This window comes from Sciurus vulgaris, assembly GCF_902686455.1.
Source record: "Sciurus vulgaris genome assembly, chromosome: 1".
Taxonomy (NCBI): Eukaryota; Metazoa; Chordata; class Mammalia; order Rodentia; family Sciuridae; genus Sciurus; species Sciurus vulgaris.
In genome coordinates this window covers 209,422,440-209,445,861 of record NC_136461.1, presented here as the reverse complement: position 1 = coordinate 209,445,861, position 23,422 = coordinate 209,422,440, and the positions used below count along the sequence as shown (strand labels likewise).

General features: G+C 46.8%; 1 protein-coding gene across 1 annotated transcript in view; it reads left to right on the top strand.

Annotated features, from left to right (window-relative positions):
- Positions 1 to 23,422, top strand: part of TRAPPC9 (trafficking protein particle complex subunit 9) — a 568,317-nt gene that overhangs the window by 175,517 nt on the left and 369,378 nt on the right. The window contains exon 18 of the mRNA XM_079106933.1: positions 8,327 to 8,451. Within this exon, the coding sequence (XP_078963059.1) occupies positions 8,327 to 8,451 (125 nt within the window). The remainder of the gene's footprint in view (positions 1 to 8,326; positions 8,452 to 23,422) is intronic.

Here is a 23,422-nt window from a genome sequence, read left to right as displayed (position 1 = left end):
CCAGACTGTGGCTGCCATGTGAGACTTTGGCACTTGAGATGTGCATCGTGCTTCTAATAGACCAACCATTAATTTTATTTGATTTTAATTTCTCCAAGTTTTAGTGCTTTTCTCTGGTGGTTCCTGTATCAGAAGCTCAAGTCTCGAGGGCGAGAAAACACCCAGTGCAGCCACATGCCCTGCACAAGGGAACACTCAGTGCTAGCTGTGCAGGGTATGCTACACGGAGCAGGGCACAGGGCTTGGCCCAGTTTGAAGGACCAAGGCTTTTCCACGCAAGCAGGTGGGGTGAGCAGTACAGAAGGGGCAGGACTCAAAAGGAGACAGGGTGGGCGGGCGCAGTAGCTCTTCAGGCACTGTAAGAACCCTACAGCAGAGAGCAAAACAAATCCCAGGAACTTAAACGGTTTTCTGAAAACTGTGTGTGTGTGTGTGTGTGTGTGTATTTGAGGGAGGGACCTTGACTCCTGAGCTTAGTTCCTGAAAGGCTTAGGCCATAGGTATCAAAACTACTTACTTTATGGGGAAGAAGTTTTCTTGTGACGATTGGCTGAGTTTTTCCTTTGATAATTGTTAAAATCAGTGGTCCACTTGAACAGTCAGCTTTGAGACTTGGCTGAATGTTTATATTTTAAAAGAGTGCAACAATTTTTTTTATTAGAGCATTATAATTATACACAGTATTTGGATTCATTTTGACAAAATCATATATGCATGGAATTTGGTTTCACTTCCCATTCCCCACCCCTTTCCTCCCCTCCTCGCCCCTCCATCCTCCTCCTCGACTCTACTGATCCTCCCTTGGTTCCTTTATTTATTTATTTTTGAATGGTACTTTCTAAACATATATAAAAGTGAAATTCCCTTTGGTACATTTATGTATGCATGTAACAAGGTTTTGTTCAATTGGTTTCTTATTTCCTCCCCTTTTCCTTCCTTCTTCCTCCTTCTAGCTCTTCTGCTCCACTGGTCTCTGCTTTATCCTTGTGATATCCAGACACCTCCACCCCTGCCTTCTTTGGTTTGAACTTCCACATATGAGAGAAAACATTTGATCCTTTATTTTCTGAGCCTGTCTTATTTCACTTGGCATGGTGTTCTCTGGTGCCATACACTTACTGGCAAATGCCATCATTTTCTTCTTGTGGGCCTAGGAGAACTCCATTGTGTAGATATACACATTTTCTTGACCCATGCATCCATCCAAGGGCATCTGGGCTGTAGACTGGCTATTGCCAATTGTGCCACTATAAATATTGTGGCTGCATCCTATAGTACCTAAAAGATTTTAGGTCTTTTAGATAAATGAAAGACTGGGACAGCTGGGCCCTATGGTGGTTCCATTCCTGTTCTTTTGAGGAGTCTCCTTACTGCTTTCCAGAGGGCTTGCACTGATTTTCAGACCTACCAGCAATGTATGAGTGCACCTGTCCCCCACATCCTCTTGGCTGACTGTTGAATGAAGAAGTAATGACTTTCCCTGACTATGGACATGCAGTGCTTAGGACTGCTGTGCAGAACGCAGAGAACATTTAGCTTGTCCTTCAAATTTTTGGTTTCTACTTGGAGAGCAAGCATGTGTTACTGTAAGGCTTGGGACGCCTCTGTGCCCCTTTATTATCATATGAAAGAAGCAGTGGACTTTAATCTCCAACTGACAGTTCTCTGGTTTTGTTTCCCTGATTTTTATCCTGAAATAACATATGCTAATTGAGCTATTTCTGTGGCTTTCTTTGGAGAGTTGATGCAGTTAGGCCTATGAGCCATCTTGAATTAATTCTGGAGAATGGATGCTCATTTGTTTGTGTTTCTCTTCCAGTAGGAATGGAGTTACACGTGTAAACAAGGTACGAGAGAAAGGAAACCCAGAGCGGAAACATGCGAGGATCCGTGTCGGTGCTGCTGGGGTCCTTGTGAGGGAGATATAGGAGGGCGTAGGCTGCGGGGCAGGTTGGCCCACGAGGAGGTTGGGCCAGGAGCACGGAGAGGGCCTTCTGCTGAGGTCAACTTCCTGCTTGACCAAAGCACTTGTGCACACAGGTGGGGCCCCCATCTGACCACACTTCCGTACTTGTGCTCCAAAGTGAGGGATCCAATAGAAAAACCAAAACAGATGCGGGGACCAAGGAGGTACCAATCAATAACAGTGAGGAGCTCGGGGACAGGGAGGAGATAAGGAGAGGAGGAACTCGCAGAGACCCTAAAAGAACAGGCCCAAACTCCCGCACTGGACTCCCAGCTCTGGGGCCCCTTCTCTTCTAAGAAGTTTGTCTCCGTATCTCTGTCTCTTCAAGTGTAGAATTCCTGTCTCCAACACACCTGGTTTAGTAAAATACCAGCAAAAGGCAACTTTTGTAAGTGCCTGGGTCAGTTTGAGCTGCCCTTCTTGGTCAGGTGCACCCTGAGACCACCATGTCCCTTGAGGGTTTCTGCAGAAGAAAGAACAGTGCTTTTGTTTGAATACACATTGTGGGTTCTGTGCCTGTGCTGCAGCTGTGCTCTCTGGCTGAGTCCAGCTAAGTGCTTGCTCAGTTCTCACTGAGTCAGGTTTTGTCTTAGTCATCTGTGAAGGGGAGGAATTTGCAGTACTGTCCTTAGGCGGACAGGCTGTTGAGTAAAAGTGCTTCCTTGCAGCCGAGCACTCAAGGGTTGCTGTCCATCAGAAGTGACTGTTGTGGTCAGCAGGCTTCAAGTGCCATCGTCATTGGACATGGGCTCCTGGAGCACATCTTGTCTATTCTGAGAGGACCTGGCTGCAGAATGAGTTCTCACATTTCCCCTCGGAGGGGACAGGCTGGCCTCCCCATGAGATCACCATGAGGAGGTGGACAATCTTACCTTTGTGTTCTCCCATTATTGGGGACTCCAGGAGGGGGTCTGCTGTCAGATTTTAGGGCTACACCTTTACAGAACTTTTCCTTTTTCCTGCCCATGTGACATTGTTGGGTCCGTCACAGATGCTGGTGGCCTTGAGAATGTGTGGGCCAAGCCTGATGTTTAGACACGTGTACGTGACATTTTCTGTTGACCTTTTCTTTTTTGCCTATCTGATCTTCCTTCTGAAACTAGTTTTTTGTGTTCTCCAAGTGTTTCACTGAGAGCTTCCTGGTGAAGGAGTTGTGGTGTTAAGTTTTCTCAGTGTTTGTCTGAAGCGTCTGGTTTCCATCCTTCTTAGACAGGAGTCCCACTGTGCACGGAGTCTAGTTTAGCAGTTCAGTTTTCTTAAAAGCCTGGAAGATGGATTTGTGCCACCTCGTGGCTTCCATTGTCTTGAAATGAGCTGTCGGTCTGCCGTTGTCCGTTTGGATGTATTTCCCTTCCCTGCTTTCCCCCGATTGGAAAGTGTGTGTATCCTAAGGAACTCATACTGTCCTTTTAGTTTCAAAATGTCTTTCTTGAGCTAGAATTCACTCCCATAGGCTCGTGTGTGTGTGTATTCAAAGAGATGTGTAGGCATCACCATGATTTAAGTTCAGAACTAGCTAGGACCCAAAACATTGCATCTGTTGAGGTGGTGGGTAGTTGGCCTCATGCACAGCAGCGTGGGCAGAAGACGCCAGTCTGGTCCCATGACAGCATGCACCCATCACAGGGAGAGGAGGGGAGTCTCGGGGTGAGAGAATGGGGACTGTTCATTAAGGGCTCCTGTTTCTGTAGGAGTTATTTTTTCTTTCCTAAGCATATTCCAGAGTTTCTGAATGAGTGAGCTTGCTGCTTTCTCTGTGGAAGTTCAGGACGAGTGTAGGCTAATTTTCCTAGCCAACTTCTGTTGTTGTGGTTCTCTTGAGGATATTTCATGATAGCCAAGTGGGCTTTTTTGGGCACCGATGGAGTTTATGAATAAATGAGAAAGCATCTTTGAAATACATTCTACCTGGAGCCGCATGCTCAACAGACTCCCTCTGAGAGATTGTCGCTTCCTTTTGCCTTTGTAAACATATTTTATTCTCTTTTAAGTGCCTGTCACAAAAGAGAAAAAGATATACTCTTGCTTATTCATTGGTGCTCTTTTGGAAGTGTGCAAAAATGGACACGACCCTGAGTAGGTTCTGATCCCTGAGTAGACCTGGAGATGGGCGCCAAGCCATTGTGGGGTTTTGAGCAGGCCTGATGGGATGTTGCCTGTACAGTTGTGACCACAGCTCCTGGCTGGGAGCTCTTCAGGTGCGCCACCGTGCTAGGGTGGTTGTGCTGCGTCATGACAGACCTGAGGGCTGGCAGTTCTGGTTTTGGCCATGCCTCCGATGGTCTGTAATGTGAGAAGGTCTCCCATCTTTTCAAAGCCTCCACTGTCGCTTCTGTGGCGTTGATAAGAAGCTGTGTGCCTCGCAGGGAGCGAGGAGTGAGAGCCGAGCCCAGGGTGTCTGCTGCCCGTGTAGCTGGAGGAACTGGAGGGCACTTCCAGAGGCTGAGAAGTCCCGCAGCAGCTGCCTGCAGGCTGGAGGCACAGGAAGCAGGAGCATGACTCAGTCCAAGTCCAAAGACCTCAGGACGCGGGAGGCCGATGATGTCACTGCAGACCAGGGATGAAGCTTGTGATCACAAAGGTCACTGCTTCAAGTCCTGGAGTCCCAAGGCCAGAGAGCTCAGGGGTGAACTCCAAGGGCAGGAGGAAGAGTGCCCAGCTTTGGGAGAGAGCATGAAATTGCCTTCTCTCGGCCTCTTTTGTTCTCCTCAGGCCCCCAGCTGATTGGGTGGTGGCTGCCCAGCCCACTCCGGGGGGTGGGTCTTCCCTGCTCAAGTCACACACAGGGGCCAGTCTGCAGAGACCCCCTCACAGACACACCCAGAAAGAGAGGGTTTGCCAGTTCTTAACTCTTCTTAATCCACAGGTTGACACACAGTTAGCTGTCACCATGGTCACCCCTTCCAGTGTGGCTGTTTTTATTGTGATCCTGCATTTTCTTTCCAATGCACGTTCCTGCCTTCAGCTGTCATCTTCCCTTTCGTCATCATGGATGTGATGTGGCTGAATTCAAGAGAAAACAGTTATTTCAGCATTCAAAATTGTATTTTTGAATTGCCTAAGAGATGTTTTTAGTAGGAAGATTGAGCATGGTAGTGGTGACTTTGAAATTCTCTCCAGAAGCTTACTTTATTCTCGCTGCTCCGCTGACCGCTCACCATCCACCCGTATCCTCTGTCCCCATAAGCCCACAAATGCTTTGGTCCTTCCTCAAGGCTGCCTTCATCTGCTTTTACCTTTGTTGGTTCTGCCTTCCCATTAACTGTCAACCCAGCTTGTTCTCTGTGCTGTTCGGGATGGCCTGGGTTGGCAGGAAAAGCGGCCAAGAAACGTCAGCCCTGCCCCGGCTGGCGAGGCTCCGCCGTGGCGTTCTCAGCAAGTTGTTCCTGTGCACACGACCTTTCTGAGCCATCACTCTTGCAGCTGTCCTGCCCCCCTCTGGTGGCTCTCCCGTGAGCCTGCACCTGAGCGGGACACATTGCCCAATTCACAGCCCACATGCCTCTCGTTCTTCCATCTTCAGCTGGATCAGAGAGCAGAACTCTGGTCTATGAGAAAGATAGAATGGCTTTCTTAGTGTTTTTCTGGGCTTGAAGACGACAGATTTCAGTTTCTTTGAGATTTCAAGGTCTGTGACCAAAAGGAGGCATTTTCACGCATAAATCTAACTTTTTTGCAAAATGCCTGTTCCAGACCCTTCCAGTTGCCAGGTGCTGCCCATCTGTATTTCAGAGATGCTTTTGCATTGCCAATGGAGTCCTGTGAGTTGGCTCCCTGTGCTCAGCTTGCCTGCGTGCAGGGTGGTGAGCAGCAGCTGTGGATCTCAGGACAGAGGTGCTGGAGCTCAGAGGGAGGAGGCCTTGCTTCAGTTAGGGCAGTAGAGAGGCACCAAGGGCGGGCTGGCACCTGGACTGAGATGAAGATTTGGGCATATTAGGTGAGCAAAGATGGTTGTCACAAAAGTGCAAAATGTGGGCAGACAGGAGTGACAAGGAATGCATTTTGGCATTGGAATTGTTAAGTCCTGTTGCAGGGGCTGGTGGCTTTCAAAGCTGGGCTCCAGCACCTGTGAGGACTCCTTTGTCTCTGGTCTGCTCTTAGTGTGTTGCTCTTTGGGATCCCAGCTGGAACTTCTGGATCATTCACTTTCTATCCTTCATTCTCCATGAATGCCATTTTTATTTTTTTAAATTCACACAGTCCCCATGAATATGTTGGAACCTGGGCTCAGATCCTCAGGTTCTTGGTCAACTCTTCTGGAATTCACAGGCAACTGTAGAGGGAAGTTCCTACCAAGCTCATGTCTTGGTATTCCTCCTTCTTTGGCTAGGTTTTAGCCCTGTGATTTTCCATTGCCTCATGAGTGCTCCACTGCTTGAACAGATATCAAAACTACTTTGCCCGTATTTTCCAGTTGGCCTCTGTGCCCAGGGGTCTGAATCGTCTGGCCTGTTGTTTTCAGGAGTGTGATCTCCTGAAACTCGAGCTGCCGTGGGACATCAAATGGGCCACTGTCGCTCACGCTTGATGCTTGAGTAAAGGCCTGTTTGGCAGCTGTGTTTCGTTTGGAAGTGCAGAACTTTCTCCCACATGCTTACTTAGTCTTCATTTGTATCTTCCATGGGAACTTCTGGAGGACACAGATCGATTTGTAATTTTCTTTATGGATACTCAACATTTGATTCCTGCATACTATTTTGAATATAATGTATAATAAACCTTTCAAATACACTATTTTTAATTTGTTAAACGTAATTTAGCTTTAGAAGATTTGAAGGCTCTAAACAGAGTTATTTAATTTTCCTTACTTCAGATGAATATTGTTTGACATCCTGAAAATTGAATTACTTATGGGAATATAACCTAGCAAATGATGTTTAAGTTTTTTTTTTTTTTAAATCATGAACCATTTCTGTTATGCTTGGTTAGTTATAAGTTTTTCAAAGACATTTAGGCATAAGGTCTTGAGTCTGAGTGGGAATTTGGGAATACCTGTTCTGTATCAGTTAAGTGTAAATGCTCTTCATCTTATCATAAGAAAATTTACTTTGCTAATAAGAAGTTACTTAGATGGGTTTGTTTAAGACAAGCAGCCATTTCGATTTTCTTCCTCAACAACTGTGTTGTGGTGACAAGCTATGAGACTTGGACTCAGAGGCGTTGAGGGTGCGTCTCAGGTGTGACACCCATCTTCCCTTCCACCCGTCTAACCCCAGCCAGCCAGCCAGCCGTCGTCCATCTGTCCACCCAAACTCACTGAGTACCTGTTCATGTGTGGCGCTGTGCCTCAGGTCATCTCGTGCCCTTGTGAACTTAGATGGGGACAAGTCACCTACATCTCTTTCTGTCACTCGCGCTCGTCTCGCTGTTCTCCTGCTTCTCGTGTCAGCATTGGTGTTCCTGCTCCCTCCTGCACCGCCACCTTGGTCCCCTGTCCTCGGGGCCTTGGTGCCCCGAGTTCACCACGCACAGCATCCTCGGGCGCCCTCCCCGACAGGGACTGTCCCGCAGCTCTGGCCACTTGAAAGTATGTATTAGGAGGGAGCTCTTTACGTTCCTGAGGATAGTAGGGCTCTAGTCAGGTCACTCAGCAGCGCAGCCGGTTCCTCACCTGTCACTCGTGGCTGAGGGCCTTGCCACGGCCCGGAAGACCTGCGGTTGGTGAGTGACGGCGCTGCGAGAGGGCTTTGGTGGGCCAGCTCTGCCTGCTTACTTGTGGAGAGTAGATGGTCAAGGAGCAAGGGTGACATGGGGGAGCTGCTGGGAGGGAAGTGACAATGGCTGAGCCCAAGGTGCTGGCCGTGAGCCATTCCTGGATACCCTCAGCTGGAGCTGGGTGGGGTGTGAGATACGGAACAGACTCAGAGGCAAGTTAACAGAAACAGATTAGAAGGCTGTGAATGCTTCTCTTGAGGGCTAGAAAGGGTCTAGTGGCAAAGAGGAGTGACCCCTTGTCACTGGACTGAGAGGTGGCATTTAGGTGAAGGTCGAGTGGTGAGGTGGAACAACCCTGCAGAGTGAGGGGAGGAGCCTTTCAGCCTGAGGGAGCAGCTCCTGTTGAGGCTTGAGGGGAGCAGAGGTAGCGTGGCTGTGGGGCCCGTGGGACAGGTGGCAGGCAACTGGCTCGGACAGGAGTGGTCTTCTCGGCATGGTAGGGATAGTAGGTGTGAATTTTGCTTGTGCAAGATTTCCACATTACAAGTCATACAGAATATTATAGTAAGGACAGAGCCCAGCGTGCTCTTCCTGCTAGCATTTTTGAGAAAACCCCAAGCTCAAAAACCCTACATTAAAAAACAAAAAACAAAAACCAATGCTTGAGCTCAGGTCTGACTTACAACATTTGTTCTTGTTTCCTAGATGGAAGCAGTGTGAGCGGCTTCCCCCTATCCAGTCCTTTCCGACAGGTCGTCCGTCCCCGAATGGAGAACAGACCCTCGAATGCCCCTGAGGGCAGCAAGGCAGGGGACCCCAGCCACCTGAAGGTGAGTCTGCCCAGAGGACAGGCCGCCGGCCTAGTTCAAGCCTGCAAAGCCTTTCCCAAGGCTGCCTTTGGAGTGCTTTTCCAAGAGGAAGGGCAGTGTGTGGTTGGAAGTGGTTTCTCAGGTTTTCCCTCTTGTGGAATGCTTTGGAAAGTGGTTTGGGGTAGCTCGGCCCTTGCGTTTTGGTGCTGCAAAGCATCGTTTCTTTGCGATGGGGGAATTTGGTGGAAGGAAGGAGGACAGTGGTGAGTGGGCCATTTCCTGCCTTTCTGCTCAGCATTGGAAAAGGCATCGATGGCATGATCGTTCTGCCTGGATGTTCACCTCTCCTTTGGTGGGGCCATCCAGTTGTTGGTTTATAAGTACATGGGAACAGGGTGACTATCTGTACAAAGTTGAGATGCCTGGGACTGGCAGGCCAGCCCGAGCAGAGACTGCAGGCTGCCAGTGCCCTCCCTGGAGAGTGAGCAGTGGGGTCACTGCAGGACTTGGAGCTGCCACTGGGGTTCAAGTGAGTGTGTGCTTCTGACCAGCCTTTGGGACTGCTGTTTATAGTCCTCATTCCAGAGTGTCAGGGGGCACTGGATGGTGGGACACCTGATGAAGGAGCTTGATTGAGGTGCCTGGGTCGGTCACCAGGAACTACACTGTAGAGCTGCCCTGGCAGGGCAGCATGCGGTGGGGAGCCACTGTCTGAAGCAAGGTCCTGGCAGGAGGGAAGCAGCCAAGGGTGTTGGAAGTGGAATCAGTACCTTCTGCACTGAGGGCCTGCTGTGCATTGCTGTGCCAGTCTCTGGTCCTAGCCCAGGGGCCTGGGTGTGAGGAGGAGATTCCCCCCAGGGAGAGTAGAGGTGCAGCAGGGAGCAGCACACACAAGCAGGGGGCTGTGGTGCTGCTGGGGGAGGCCTCGGGGGGCTGTAACTGGTTCCTTGCCTGCAGCTTTGTGTCCTCACCACCGACCCGTGAGGCAGGGGCCACGGTGAGCACTCTGTTTTCCAGAGGCACGTGATGGCCCAGGTGTGATGGGCAAGAACCAGCCCTGGAATCAAGTGGCAGAGGTAGAAACAGGTGCCTGGCTATCCAGTACGTATCTTGTGCCATCCTCCAGGCTGCTGGTACACTCAGGGATGGCACATCCTTGAGGTGCTGAGGGCAGAGAGAAGTATGGTACAGGAGGCTCTGGTGCCCCATGGGAAATTCAGCACCTTAAGCAGCCTTTGCAGGTTCCTTCCCTGGTGACTGCAGCTGCACATTACTCAAGTGGAAGTCACTGAGCCGCTCAGAGAGATGAACTGATATGCCCAAGGTCAAGCAGTTACTAAGTTAAGACCCAAACCAGGTGTGTCTGAATGTGAAGCTTATACTGTTTCCACAATACCATGCTGTCTCTTTACACATAATTTCTAAGTTTCTAAACATTATGGGATACAAAACAATCTCTATTGATTTAAACCATATTTATAGAGCAGTTGTGTATAAGCTTTCTGGCCTATCTGACCTCAGTTTCCATTCTGTGAAAAGCAGATAATACAGCTCCTCCTGGGCTATTGTAAGGAGTTAAGTGTCTGCTATTAGCTCTGGTAGATAAGAAAAGCTTACAAAATGGCAAATCCAATTCGGTTCCAAATTATTTCTAATCTGTCCTAGTGATAGTTATAGAGACAGGGGATTTCTTCCTGCAAAGTTTAAGCATAAAAGCTTCAAAGGAATCCTTTAATCTGCTCAACAATTTCAAAACTTAATAAGAAATTTAGAAGTCAGAGATGTGGAGAGAACCTGCTGCCTGTGGAATTCTAATGTAACATTGACATTTGAGGCGCGCTAGGCCAAAGGAACGCTCCTTGAGGTTCTGTGATGTCCCAGGCTTGTGCCTTTTGTGATCAGCGTGTTCATCCAAGCCTCCTGCAGCATTTTATTCAGTTCATCCCTTCCATGGATATCTAGTACGCAACTGTTTCACGCCTGTTCTGGATGCTGGGGCCATAATAGTGAACAGGGTCTCAGAGCCACATTCTGGCAGAAGAGAGACCAACAGCAAAGAGTATCAGGGTGTGTCGAGTGCAAGATCAAACCAAGAGGAAATAGGAGCAAGTGCTACTTGCTGTTTCAGAGAAAGGGTCACCACAAGCCTCAGTGCAGACCCTCTGTGAGAGGAGGCAGCCCCTTCCCAGTCTGAGTGACACTGCTGTCCTGAGGTCAGCGCGTTATTTGGGCGACAGCATCAACTGCCAAAATTGCTGGTTTTCCCCACTAGATTGTGAGTTGATCAAGGCTAAGGATGAGGTCTCCTAGTCTCTGCATTGCCAGCATGTTGCACAGGGACACATGCTCGCTCGCTCTCTCTCTCTCTCTCTCTCTCTCTCTCTCTCTCAGGACTCTCAGTAAATGTTGAATCACTGAATAAGAAAGAAAGTGGAAGGCTCCTAAGACTTGGCTCTTCTCTTCCAGTGAGAAGAGCAGGTATCACATGCTATAGCTCATCCTACATTGCCGTGGGCAGAGCTGCAAAGGGTAGCCAGCGTTAGAATCTCCTGGGAGGCCTGTAAGCCAGCTCATTGGGCTTGTCCCCACAGTCTTGTAGGTCCAGCAGGGCCTGAGAGCTGCATCTCTAGCAGGTTCCCAGGCGACAGTGATACCATAGTGTGGGAGCTCACCCCAAGGGCCACTGCTTAAGAGAACAAACATTGTGCACCTCATTTTGATCTTCCTTAAGACTGGACTGTAGCATCCTTAAGAAGGCTTCTGGACCTTTCTGATGTTCTTCACAGACACAGGCACATGGTAAGCTCTTTCTAGGTACCCCAATGGCAGATTTGAAAATACCTGGGTTCCTGAGAAGGTATTTTTTTAGACATCTGTGACACAATTAAAATTAAATCTAGGGAGGCTGGTGATGTACCTCAGTGGTACAGAGCTTGCCTAGCATGGGCAAGGCCCTGGGTTCAATCCCCAGTATCACAAAAAGAACAACAACACAACAGAACAACAAAAAGTGACATCTAGGCACTGAAGTGCTTATTTTGGGGCAAGCCTAGAAACGCCCATATAGAGAATGCTTGAACATGTCAGCCCTGCCCCATCAGGAATTTCCCCAGGCTGGAGCAATGTCAGCACAGCATCGGGGTCCTCAGGAACCCTCACGGCTTTTGAGTGTGCAACCCTGTTGCCGAGAAGCGCGTGGTGGTTCATTTGCAGGATCCAGGGATTCTGAGGCACTTTCCTAGTGAAGGTAGGTCTTGTGAACTGTCATTACAAACCAGCTTCTGCCTCTGCATGCAGCATGATTGATCTGCAGACAGTGGGGGGAAAACCAGACGGTAGAAGAAATTGTGTACTTTTATTGCATTCTTGCCAAATAGGAAAATTTAGTTAGGTCTGCTATTCAGAATGACTGACAGAAAACAAATATGTTTGCTCTGAGTAAGGACATTTAGGTGACATTATTAGTACCTACAAAATCCAAAGCAGTTTAGCGACCACATCAAACAAAATGATTCTATCTCCCGCCTCCAGAATATCACTGTGGAAAAACCCTATGTTTGGCATTCAGCAGACCTGGAGTGACCCTTGCTTTTTGCCAGTGTTGCCATGGCAGATGAATTACTTCAAGGCATATGTGAACTGGAGGGGACCCTTGGTACATCCAGGGGAGTTCCTGCAGTGGGCCAGGCTGCACAGAACCCACCAGAGGAGCACGCCAGGTTTCCTGGGGCTGAGCAGACACAGGCCCTGTGTTCTTGCTGTGGTGTGCCTGCTTCCTGGCACCTCACTGTCATGTGATGGAGATGCTGACCCACTAAACCTCAGGCTCCATGAAGGCAGAAAATATCATTCTCTCATCTTTCCCCATGCCCAGCAGAATGCCAGGCACAAGCCAGATGTCCAGGCTACCAAAAGGATGAAAGTTGTCTTGGAAAGGAGGGGCCTCTACCCTCAGCAGACTGGTGGGAGCAGGCCTTGCAAGGAGCAGCAAGAGCCAATGCCAGGGGATGAGCTGCTTATAGGTGTTCAGAGGAATTGTGCCGAAGCATGACAATGACAGAAGAGGTGAGAGAGATGAGGGAGACCACAAGCGAAGACTCCTGAGTGCCCCTTGAAGGCCCAGCCCAGATAACACGGCTGTGGAGCCGTCCTGAGGCTGCCGGGGGCAGTGACTGTATGGCCTTCCCCAAGCCCATGTTTACCAGCTTTGTCAACCCCAACTCCAATATCCTGGGTTTTCTTCCTTGCTCTGTCAAGGAAGACACAAAACAGAATTACCTGGTGTCCATCTCGGATTAGACAAAAGATGTCCTAGGATATGGAAAATCATTGGCTTTATAAATAGCAGTCCCTGAAGAAAAATTGAAGATAAGAAAGAAATAAGGAAGCAGTTAAACGACTAGATGCATAAAAGGAGTTAGATACTGTAGAAAAGACTTTGACTAACTTTGAAAGCAATTCCATAACTTCAGAAGATAATTACTTTATATTTCTAGTTTGCTAAGATTTTTTTTTTTTTTTTAACCAGGAATGGGTGTTAGTTTTCTCAAAGCTTTGTGTGTTTTGAGATGAGCATATGGACTTTCCATCTTAGTTTGTTAACATGATGATTTTCAAGGATTGGTTATAGCCTGTCAAACCAGCTTTGCATTCTTGAGATAACCCTTACCTGGTCATGATGTATTATCCAGCCTCAAAGCATAGGAAATAACTTAGGAATGAATCTGACAGAAGGGGTGAAGGAGCTGAGACAGTCAGCAGGGGGGATGATCAGGGTCTGCAAGAAGACCGGTGTGTGGGAGCAGAGTGGCTGCACCTTGCTGGTGTCTCCTGGGTGACACAGTACTACTTTGGGGTGAGGATCAGCACTGAGCACGTGGAATGCCAAGACTGAACGCAAGGCAGGGGCGGTGGTGATTCTGGAAGCTCTGCTGGAGAGTGCAGCGGAAAGCGAGCAGGAGCCGCTGAGTTCCTGCCGTGTTGCCCAGCCCTGCCCTGCTGCCCATCGCCCACCGGGCTGGCAGTTAAACGGACTTGAACAGGGACCCTGCACTGGGCTCTTTTTCACTCTCATTTTTCTATTCACATTCCTTTGATTCTTAAAATAGTTCATGTGGTGCATTCATGACTTAATGTCTCTTATTTGTAAATAGCCCATGAAGTGGCACTCTGAGAATTTCTGCTCAAGTTTTTAATCTTACCATTTCCTCACGGTATTTAGACAACATTAATTCTGTATTAATGAGACTTACATAACGGTCTTTTTATAACTGATTATTTTAGTGAGGTATGTTTTTGACCTTTGTAGATCTTGCAGTTTTGGGTTCCTAAAACTAAAATAAATGAACACATTTACTGTAGCCTTCAGGACACGGTTCTGTATTGCGCAGTTTGAACTGCTTCCCTTTGATCGCTTGTGGGTTGTCAAATGACTTATCCATGTTTTTGATACTCTCTTTGTCTTCTGAATGCTGGTGATATCTTTTTTAACCCCTGGTGACACCAAGAATTTTGAGGTAGAGTAATTTCGACATTTGAGTTACAGTAATGGAGACTTCATTAGTTACTACTTTATATGATCTCTCTGCATCTAGGTTGGGGATTCCTATACAAATTCCCTTCTTTTTTATTTGTTTTTAAACTGACATTTCTTTGGATGATTTCTGAATTCCTTGAGTAAACTCTTCCTGTTATCTGTATTCACTCCTTTTCCCTTCAGTGAAAACCTCTAGCATCTGGCTCGGATCCTCAGCGTCTGTGAGTCATGTGCTCTGGGGCCATCTGTGAACCTGTCTCGTTCTCAGGACCATCTGTGAACCTGTCTTAATGAAACCCAGTGGTCTTTCTCTCACTGCTCTCATTCATCTTTTCTCTTTTCACCAGATTTGAAGCCCTGGACACTGTTCTTTTCCAGTGTCCCCTTGGCCTCCTACATGGTGTACAATGAGGTCTCCTGGCTTTTCTTTGTGTTTGTAGTCCTTGAAGCTTCATATTGTGGCCTCACGTGATGTCCTTTCCCATTGCTGGTGCCCAGCCAGCTCACTAGTAATGACCATCCATCAGCTACAGCCCCAGGCCCAGCTTCCCACTGCCACTGTGACGAGTCCCCCAGGCACGGGTGCCACAGGACCACTGTTGCCTTCTTGCTGAGCAGCCCTGTGAAGCTGCCAGGGCACGGTCATTGCACACAGACCACCTGCAGACATTTCCCTTTGCAGAAGTGGTGCTGACAGAGACTCCTTCTGCAGTGTTGTTGAAATGCTTGAAACAAAAAGTGGGGAGATTTTGCTTTCCTCTGCTGGAGCCAGTACTGTGAAATGGGGGTGCGTCATGCTGGATCTTGCAATGGGCATGCATACGTGCATACCTGTGTTTTTCTCCTAAATCAAAATTAGAAAACTGTAAATACTGTTTTTTAACTCACTTAGTTCAATTAGTGATATTCCATGTTCTGTTTCAGTAATGTTTTTATTGCTTCTAATATGCAAATGATATTAAATGTCCCCTTTGGTCCTCAAGCTATACCTACCTACTTAGTCTAGCCCAGGGGCAGTCAGGACCTCTCCTTGCCTGGAGTTGCTATGTCACTCAAGGTGATTTTAGGCTGGTGCTTTTTTTTTTTTTTTTTGCATTGACTTGTGCAAGAGGTCAGGCCAGTTCTCCTATGGGTTTTCTTTCCTTCTGAATTTGTGTTTCATTGCAGTGTTCTTTGCTTTGTTCCTCTGTCCCTTACACTGGAAGTTTTGTGTTAAAGCTTTATGGATTCAGATGAGGTGTTTTTGCCTAGAATACTGCACAGGTGAGGTTGGAACTTCAAGTTGTATTTCATCAAAGATGCCCTGGGTCTGACTGTCCCACCATTAGTAGGACAAGGAGGCTCTAAGCCCAGCCCATTCCCTAGCACGAGAAAACATTCTGGGTGTTGGTCTTTTGACAGTAACCTAGTGCATCACCCGTGCCTGTAATGGCTTTAAATCCATTGTCAATCTGTCCCTGGTTCCAAAATGTCATAGTTTTGTAAGATGATATTCTCTATTATTTCTTCTGTCTTTGTAAGGTGGACTTCTCTTACAAAGGAGGACTTTTAGTTCTATAGCTGGGACTATTTGGGTGCCTGTAAACATTGCCTACCAGAAAAACAGAAACAAATGTTTCCTCTTTTCACTTTTACTTTCTTATTTCAAAATTTCTTCACATAGTGTGACGACAGTGTCCCCACCCCCCATTTTTTTCCGAGTACCATCATGGACTGATGGGTTAATCCAATGTTTTAATCCACTTAAAGCCATTATTCTCATTGCTCAGATTGTCACTCTTTGACCAGAAGGAGCTTTCTTAAGATGGCTCTATGTCCTTTTGGCATGCTTGTTCATCTCTTAGAGTTTCACTGCTTTTTATACAGAAAATGAGCTCTTTTCATCTTATTTCTATAATGTGTTGATGTCTCCATTTGGAAGGGGGAAGCTGAGGCTTGGGCAGATGTTTTGTACAGTTAGTGCAGGCAGTCATTGACACCATTGTGGTGCAGACTCGGGCCTTTCTGACCCCCAGTCTCCCCCATGGTTCTCCTTAGCGAACTTCCACCTTCTCCTTAGCGCCTTCCCATCTACCACCGCTCTGCCTGTGTTTCAGACTCCCCTCCCCACCCCGAACGCCAAGCTCTGCATGCAAGCCGGCACCAGGCATGGCCATCTTCCTGTCCCTGAGCACCACCCCATCCCTGGCTGCTGTCCTTTTTCTTCCCTTTTGATCAGCTCTAGGATGATGACATTGACTGAGTGGGTGGGTGGGAGTCATTGCGTAAGAATGTCCCCAGCAGCAGAATGATGCAGTTGAAGTGTGGCTTAGTTTAAATTAAGTATCAAGAGCTGTCCTCTGACAAACACATAGAAGTGATAGTGAGCTATGATGTTGGAAATTAGATCTGCTCTGGGGAACCGTGCTTTCTGTGTAGTGCACATGGTAGACTTTGTAGAGCGAATGGGAAGGGGCTCATCTATTTTCTGGAAAAGTTTAAAGTAAAATTTGCCAAATTTCAACTGAGTTTAGTTTTTTTAAAAACTAATTAAGGCATCCTTGGGAAATTCCAGGACCTATTTTCTTCAACACCAAACCAGATGAGGAGGTTAGCAGTGTTTATCCAGGCAATAGAATGTAGGAACCCTTCTCTTAAGAAACTTAACCTAGGGCTGGGGCTGGGGCTCAGTGGTGGAGCGCTTGCCTAGCATGTGTGAGGCACTGGGTTTGATTCTCAGCAACACATGTAAATATATAAATGAATAAAGATCCATCAACAACTAAAAAAATTTTTCAAAAGAATTTTAATCTATAAGAGTAAACAAGGCCCTGATATTAATAAACCTTCCCCCTGAAGTACGCTATTACTATATTAAAAAACTGTAAATTAAGTCCACTGTATAAATGACATTCCAGTCTCCAGTATTTATTCCTCAGCTCAGAGGAAGCAAGTGGCCCCAGGGCCTGGGAGGCTGAACTGCTTGACCAGCCACTGCTTTAGCAGCACCAGCTAAGGGCGTGGGTGGGCCCTGGGAGTGTGCTGGCGGCGTGGACCAGCAGCCCCTGCCGCAGACTGCATTCTAACAGGACCTGGTGACCAGTTGCGCACATGCTGATGCTCAGCTGAGCCTGGGCTCCTGCATCTCTCGTGCCGGCATCTCCTCCTGAAGTCTTCCGTCACCCTCGCCTGGTCTCGCATCACGTTTTGCTTGCTGTGCTGTTGTCACCGGTTTTCCTGTCCTCTCACTGCCCCATCCTCCTTTCCATACACGGTGTCTGATACACTGAATTGTTCAAATATGTGCTGATTAATGAATGTTCTTGACTTTGGTCCAACTCCTGAGACTGTAAGAGGAAGCAATTGGCCCAGCCACTCAGCCCTTGCAACCCAGAGAGGAGGCAGACTCTAGGAGTCCATTGAGACCACAGGTACCCCAGATGCAGGATGCTTTGAACACCCAAGGAGGGATGCAGATTCATGTTGCCTAAAGCAGGTGCTGCTTGAGCTGAGCTCTGGAGACTGGCCAGCAAGGCACTAAGCCTCCTCCTCACCCCACGCCCAGCATCCTGGAGAAAGCACGTGTCCCTTTGCTTCCTGATGCAATAGAGGTGACAACCAGTTCATGCAGGTACCCTGTAAGCTTCCAGGAAAGGCCCTGAGGACCTCCTACTCTGCTCCGTCTTTAGCCTATGCAGGCTCCCCTGACAAATCTTGATTTTTTTTTTTTTTTTTTTGTTCTGTGCTTTCTTGTTTTATATTCTGTGCTCTTGAAGAGACAGGGCTATTTTAAAAAGCAACACAAAACTCATTAAATGAAATATCCCTAAGGGTTGGATTGTGGCCTGAATGTCAATACGTATCTGGTAGAGAGAGGAAATCAAACCCCACATCACTGGGTTTCATGTGGCTAGGTCTTGATGGCAAGGCAGACACTCCCAATAGCAAGGCTGTGAACAGTGCAAATAGCAGAAAGCCCCCTGGGCTCCACCCAGGTTCCATTCCCATATTCTGTTTCTGGAAGGTCACTGCGCTGCTCTGGGCCTCGGGTGTCTCCTCGCAGAGCCCACAGTGCTTTCCTCACAGGCTTTAAGGGCATCAAAATGAAGCGGTGGATGTGTGCATGCTCGTTTTTGCCTGGAGGACTCTTACATTGACATCAGGGAAAACTGTATTATTGGTTCCAAAGTTTAGTCCCCAAATATTGTCCTAGGTGAGCCCAAGGTTTCCCCCCTTTTCTCCCTTCCTGCCTTCCTCCTCGGCCCTGCTGCTTCCTGCTGCTCCCAGCCTTCACGGCAGCCCCTCCCTCTCCGTCTGCGCTCCTGAGGCTCATTCGTGCATGGGATGGCATTCTGAGCCTTCCTGTCTCCTGGGCAAGTTAGTTCTCCTTCTCCTTCAGTCTTTGAGATGGACCATATTTTCTTGGCTGGTTCTGAAACTTTTTGGGGAAGAAATTGGGAATAAATGGCGTTTTAGTGGGCTTTTCTTCACTGTGACCAAAATACCTGACAGGAGCAACACAGAAGAGGAAAAGTTTATTTGGGCCCATGTTTTCAGAGGTTTAGCGTATGGGGGGCTGAGTCCACTGCTCTGGGACCAAACAGTGCCTCATGGGGGAAGGATGTGGCAAAGGGAAGCGGCTCAGCTCCTGGCAGCCAGAAAGTAGAAAGGAGAGATGGAGGGGCTGCAGGGAAGATGCACTCTCCTGGGCATAACTCCAGTCGCCTGCCTCTCTGGCCATGCCCTACCCCACTGCAGTTACACCCAGTCTACCTGTTCAAACCAGGAGGGGCTGATTCAGTTACTGCTCTCACAGATGCAGTCATTTCACTCTGAACCTTCCTGTGTTGATACAGGAGCTTTTGGGGGACATCTCCTATCCAAACTATAGTCAATGAGATGAGCCAAAGGAACCAGGGTGTCATCAGGTGCAGAGTGCTTAGGCTCCTGATGCCTTGCTCAAGGATGGGTGGGCGGGAGTGGGAGACAGGGTCTCCTGTCCCTCCAGGGACCTCATGCCTTGAAGGAAAATTGGGACCTAGGCAAGGGACCTAGGGTTATGTGGTAGCTACTATTAAGATCTCTGCAGGGGGCTTGAGTGGAGAGTTGGATTTTTTTCAGTGACCATTGCATCAGGAAGTGTGGTCCTGGGCTGAGTTTGAATGATTGGGGCCCTTGGGCCTGCTGCAGTGACAGCTTCTCAGTGGACTGTCCCCCAGGAAAGTACAGGCCAGCTGGTGTGACATGTGATTGCACCCGCTGGCACAATCATAGTGCAACATGTCACTGGTGTGGCTTTCTTTTCAATTGGCTTTTAGTGATAATTTTATTGATTTGCTTGATTCCATAAACAAAGGGATATTTTGAAATGCTGGGTTTAATTTTTAGTATTAAAAGTAATTATTAAGATCTGATGATTTAACACTTTAAGACAAATATTTTACACCCATAAATTCTCACTCCTGTTGTCAAGATCTGATGATTTTTAGGATTCCTTTTTTGTACCCACTTTAGTGAAGAATAATGCAGGGATACAGAAACTACATTATTAATGAAGTATACAATCAAGAAGAAAAGGGTAATTGCTTATACTCTAGGCAATATCACTTATAAACACTAATGGTAAATGGAAGTACTACAGCCACTTAATAACTTCTTAGGGTTTTATTTTTAATTGACATCATAATTATGCATATTTATGAGGTACAATGTGATGTCTTACTACATGTACAGATTGTATAATGATCAAATTAACATATTCATCACCTTAAACATTTGTAATTTCTTTGTGCTAAGATTATTCAGAATCTTCTTTTCTAGCTATTTTGAAGTGCATGACATTGCTGTCATCACCATGCTGTGCCATGATACTGGACCTTACTCCTCCTGGTGATCTGTAACTCTGTGTCTCCCGCTCCCTCAGCCTCTGGTGACCACTCTGCTCTTGGCTTCTGTGAGTTTGACTTGGTCCACATGTAAGTGAGATCTTGTGGTAGTTGTCCTTACGTATCTGACCTATTTCACTTAACATGGTATACTCTGAGTCCATCCATGTTGTCACATTACAAGATTTCATTTTTTTGTGGCTGAATGATGCTATTCCATTTTCTTTCTTTTCTTTCTTTCTTCCTTCCTTCCTTCCTTCCTTCCTTCCTTCCTTCCTTCCTTCCTTCCTTCCTTCCTTCCTTCCCTCCCTCCCTCCCTCCCTCCCTCCCTCCCTCCCTCCCTCCCTCCCTCGGGATTGAACCCAGGGCCTTGTGCTTGCAAGCTCTACCAAACTGAGCTATCTCCCCAGCCCTACATTCCATTTTCTATGTATACCTTTTTTTTTTAGTGGTGCTGGGGATTGATCCCTGGTCTTTGTGCAGGTTAGGCAAGCACTGTACCACTGAGCTACACCCCAACCCACTATGTATTGTATTTTAGAAATCAGTTCATCTGGATTGGCACTTAGCGAGGAGTACTAAAGTTGTCCGTGCCCTGGCTCTTGTGAGTACTGCTGCAGTGAACTTGGGAGTTCAGAAGCACATTCCAAACACTGATCTCAGTTCCTTTGCGTATGTACTGGTAGTGGGACAGCTAGATCCTAAGGCAGTTCTTTTTTTTTGAGGAAACTTCATTCTGTGCTCCACAATGGTCGTACAGATTCACAGTACGCCAACAGTGTACAGGGTTCCTTTTCTTTCACATCCTCTCCAACACTTGTTTTCTTTTTTTTTCTTTTGATAATAGCCAATCACACAGGTGTGAGTTGACGTCTTATTGTGATTTTAATTTGTATTTCTGTGATGATGAGTGTTTCTGAGCATTTTGTCATGTATCTTCTCTATTTGTATGTATTCTTTTGAGAAATGCCCATTTAAATCTTCTGTGCATTTTATAAAGTGGTGTTCTTGTTGTTGAGTAGTTGAGTTCCTTATTGTTTGGATATTAGCTTCTGATCTGATATCTGTTTTGTAGATATTCTCTCCTGTCCTGCAGGTTGTCTCTGCATTCTGTTGATTGCTTTTTTTTTTTTTTTTTGGTCAGAAGCTTTGTAGTTTGAGCCATCCCATTTGTTGTTTTTGCTGTCATTATCTGTGCTTTTGGGGTAGTATCCAAAAAAATCACTGCCCAGCCCAGTTTCACGGAGTTTGTGTTTTCTTCTAGAGGTTTCATAGTTTTGAGACTTGACTTTAAGTCTTAGTCTGTTTGAAGTTGATATCTATACATGGTGAGACATGAGGAATTTCATTCTTCTGCCTGTGGTTGTCCAGTTTTTCCAGTTCCATTTCTTGAAGAGACTGACCTTTCTTTATTGTGCATTCAGTGTCTCTTCATGATAAGGACTCTCTCAACAAATCAGGCATTTTAGGCATGCAACTCAACACAGTAAAGGCATATGTGTCAAACCCACACCTAAAGTTGGAAACTTTGTCCTCTGAGACCTGGAACAAGATAAGGATGATTGCTTTTGCCACTTATATTCAACACAGTGCTGGAATCACTACCCAGAGTATATGCAAGAGAAAGAAAGAAGTCATCCATATTGGAAAGGACAAAATTAAATTGTCTCTGCAGATGATTTGATCTCATATAGAGAGAACCCTTGAGATTCCACAAAAAACTGTTAGAACTAACCAATTCAACAATATTGCAGGATACAGAATCAGCATATAAAAATCAGGAGCATTCTTATACACTAATAGCAAACAATATGAAAAAGAAATTTTAAAAAATCTCATTTATAATAGCTACAAAAAGAAAAATACCTAAGAATAAATTTAATCAAGGGGGTAGATCTTTATGCTGAAAAGTACATATTATTAATGAAAGAAATTGAAGAAGAAACATGTAAGTGGAAAGATATCCCATGTTCATGGATTGGGAGAATTAATGTTAAAATAACCATACTACCCCAGATGATCTACAGATTCAATGAAATACCCATTGAAATTTCAATGGTATACTTTACAGAAGCAGATAAAACTATCCCAAAACACAAATGGAACCACAAAAGGCTCCAAATAGCCAAACCAGTCTTAAGGAAAAAGAACAAAGTTGGAGGCATCACATTACCTGACTTCAAAATATGCTACAAAACTGTAGTAATCAAACCAGCATGGCATCTGGCATAAAAGCAGGCAAACACATAGACGTAGACCAGAATAGAGAGCCCAGAAATAAATCCATGCATCTATAGTCAACTATACATGAATCATCTGCTGTATAGCTGCTTGAGCAGTCTCCTAGAATAGGATTTTTGGGGTCACTTTTCTTCCCAGTCTCATATCATCTTGGAGCATGCCAGGTTCCTCAATGTGGCTGCCACAGCACTTCCCTATGCCATCCTGCCACCTCCTGGGGGGAGGCTGTGTGGCCGACTGTGAACATGCAGCATCCGGGATGCAGGACTGTGAGTAGGATGCTTTGTCTCCGCCCTCTGCCTGGTAGTACCCAAGGCTGTGACCTGTCTTGCTCTCTGAGGATTAGGCACAGCAGCAAGCTGGGTCATCCCTTCCTGAGCTGTTTATTCACCCTGATTGCTCAAGCCTGGGCTGTTAAGGGAGAGGGAGATAGAACTCTGTGTTTTTTCAGTCCCTGGCACCCTGGCATGGGGTAGCACTTGAGCCTCTGCTCCCCTCCCAGCCTCCTACCTCTCTGCCTCTCTCCAATCCATGTCTTCCTGGGGCCCGGGGCTCTGCCCTCACCGTACCTATGACTTGGGTTTGCAACTAAGTGTGCATATGCACCTGGGAGCAGGAGGGCATCTCGTCCTGCAGTGCACTCGTGAGGAGCACCATCACCCAGTGCTGTCGGATGACCCCACGTCCTCCACAGGGCCTGGTGCTCAGCGCGGGCCGAGGCCTCTGACTGTAACACATGCAAATCCTGTATCTGAATGGGGAGTGGGGGGTCCGAATTTGAGAATATGGTGGGCCAATAGCTCTTACCCTGTGTGGAAGACAAACTATGGTGTGGGTGAGCCATCTTCTGCGGGGCAAGTCTGAGGATGAGCAGTTCTGTCATGTTCAGTCGTCACTGCTGTGCAAATCTACAAGCTCGGTGACCCAACACGGGCAGGATCAGACCCTGGAGTGGGCCATCTTCTCTCTGGAGCTGAGTGCCGGATTTAGTTTTTCCCTTTGTGATAATTTGTGGAGCCTACCTTTATATTTTGGGTAATTTTATGTATACGCATTTTATTTAATAATAAAAGTAGTACTTAAGAGGTAACTAATTTTAATTATTTTTTAAATAATAAATGTTTTACAAAATGAGCACAGCCTCTATAATTAGACAACAGCATCAACTTTGGGTGAGTTTTCTTCCAGTCCTTTCCCATAAATATTGCTTTTGAAAGAATGGTGTAACACTTTCAAAGTGGAAAAGAGCCGTGTGCCCTATTTTGAGTAGATTAAGGTAGTACATATATATTTAACAGGGGTTATTGTTGGCTGGGCATGGTGGCACAAGCCTATAATCCCAATGTCTCTG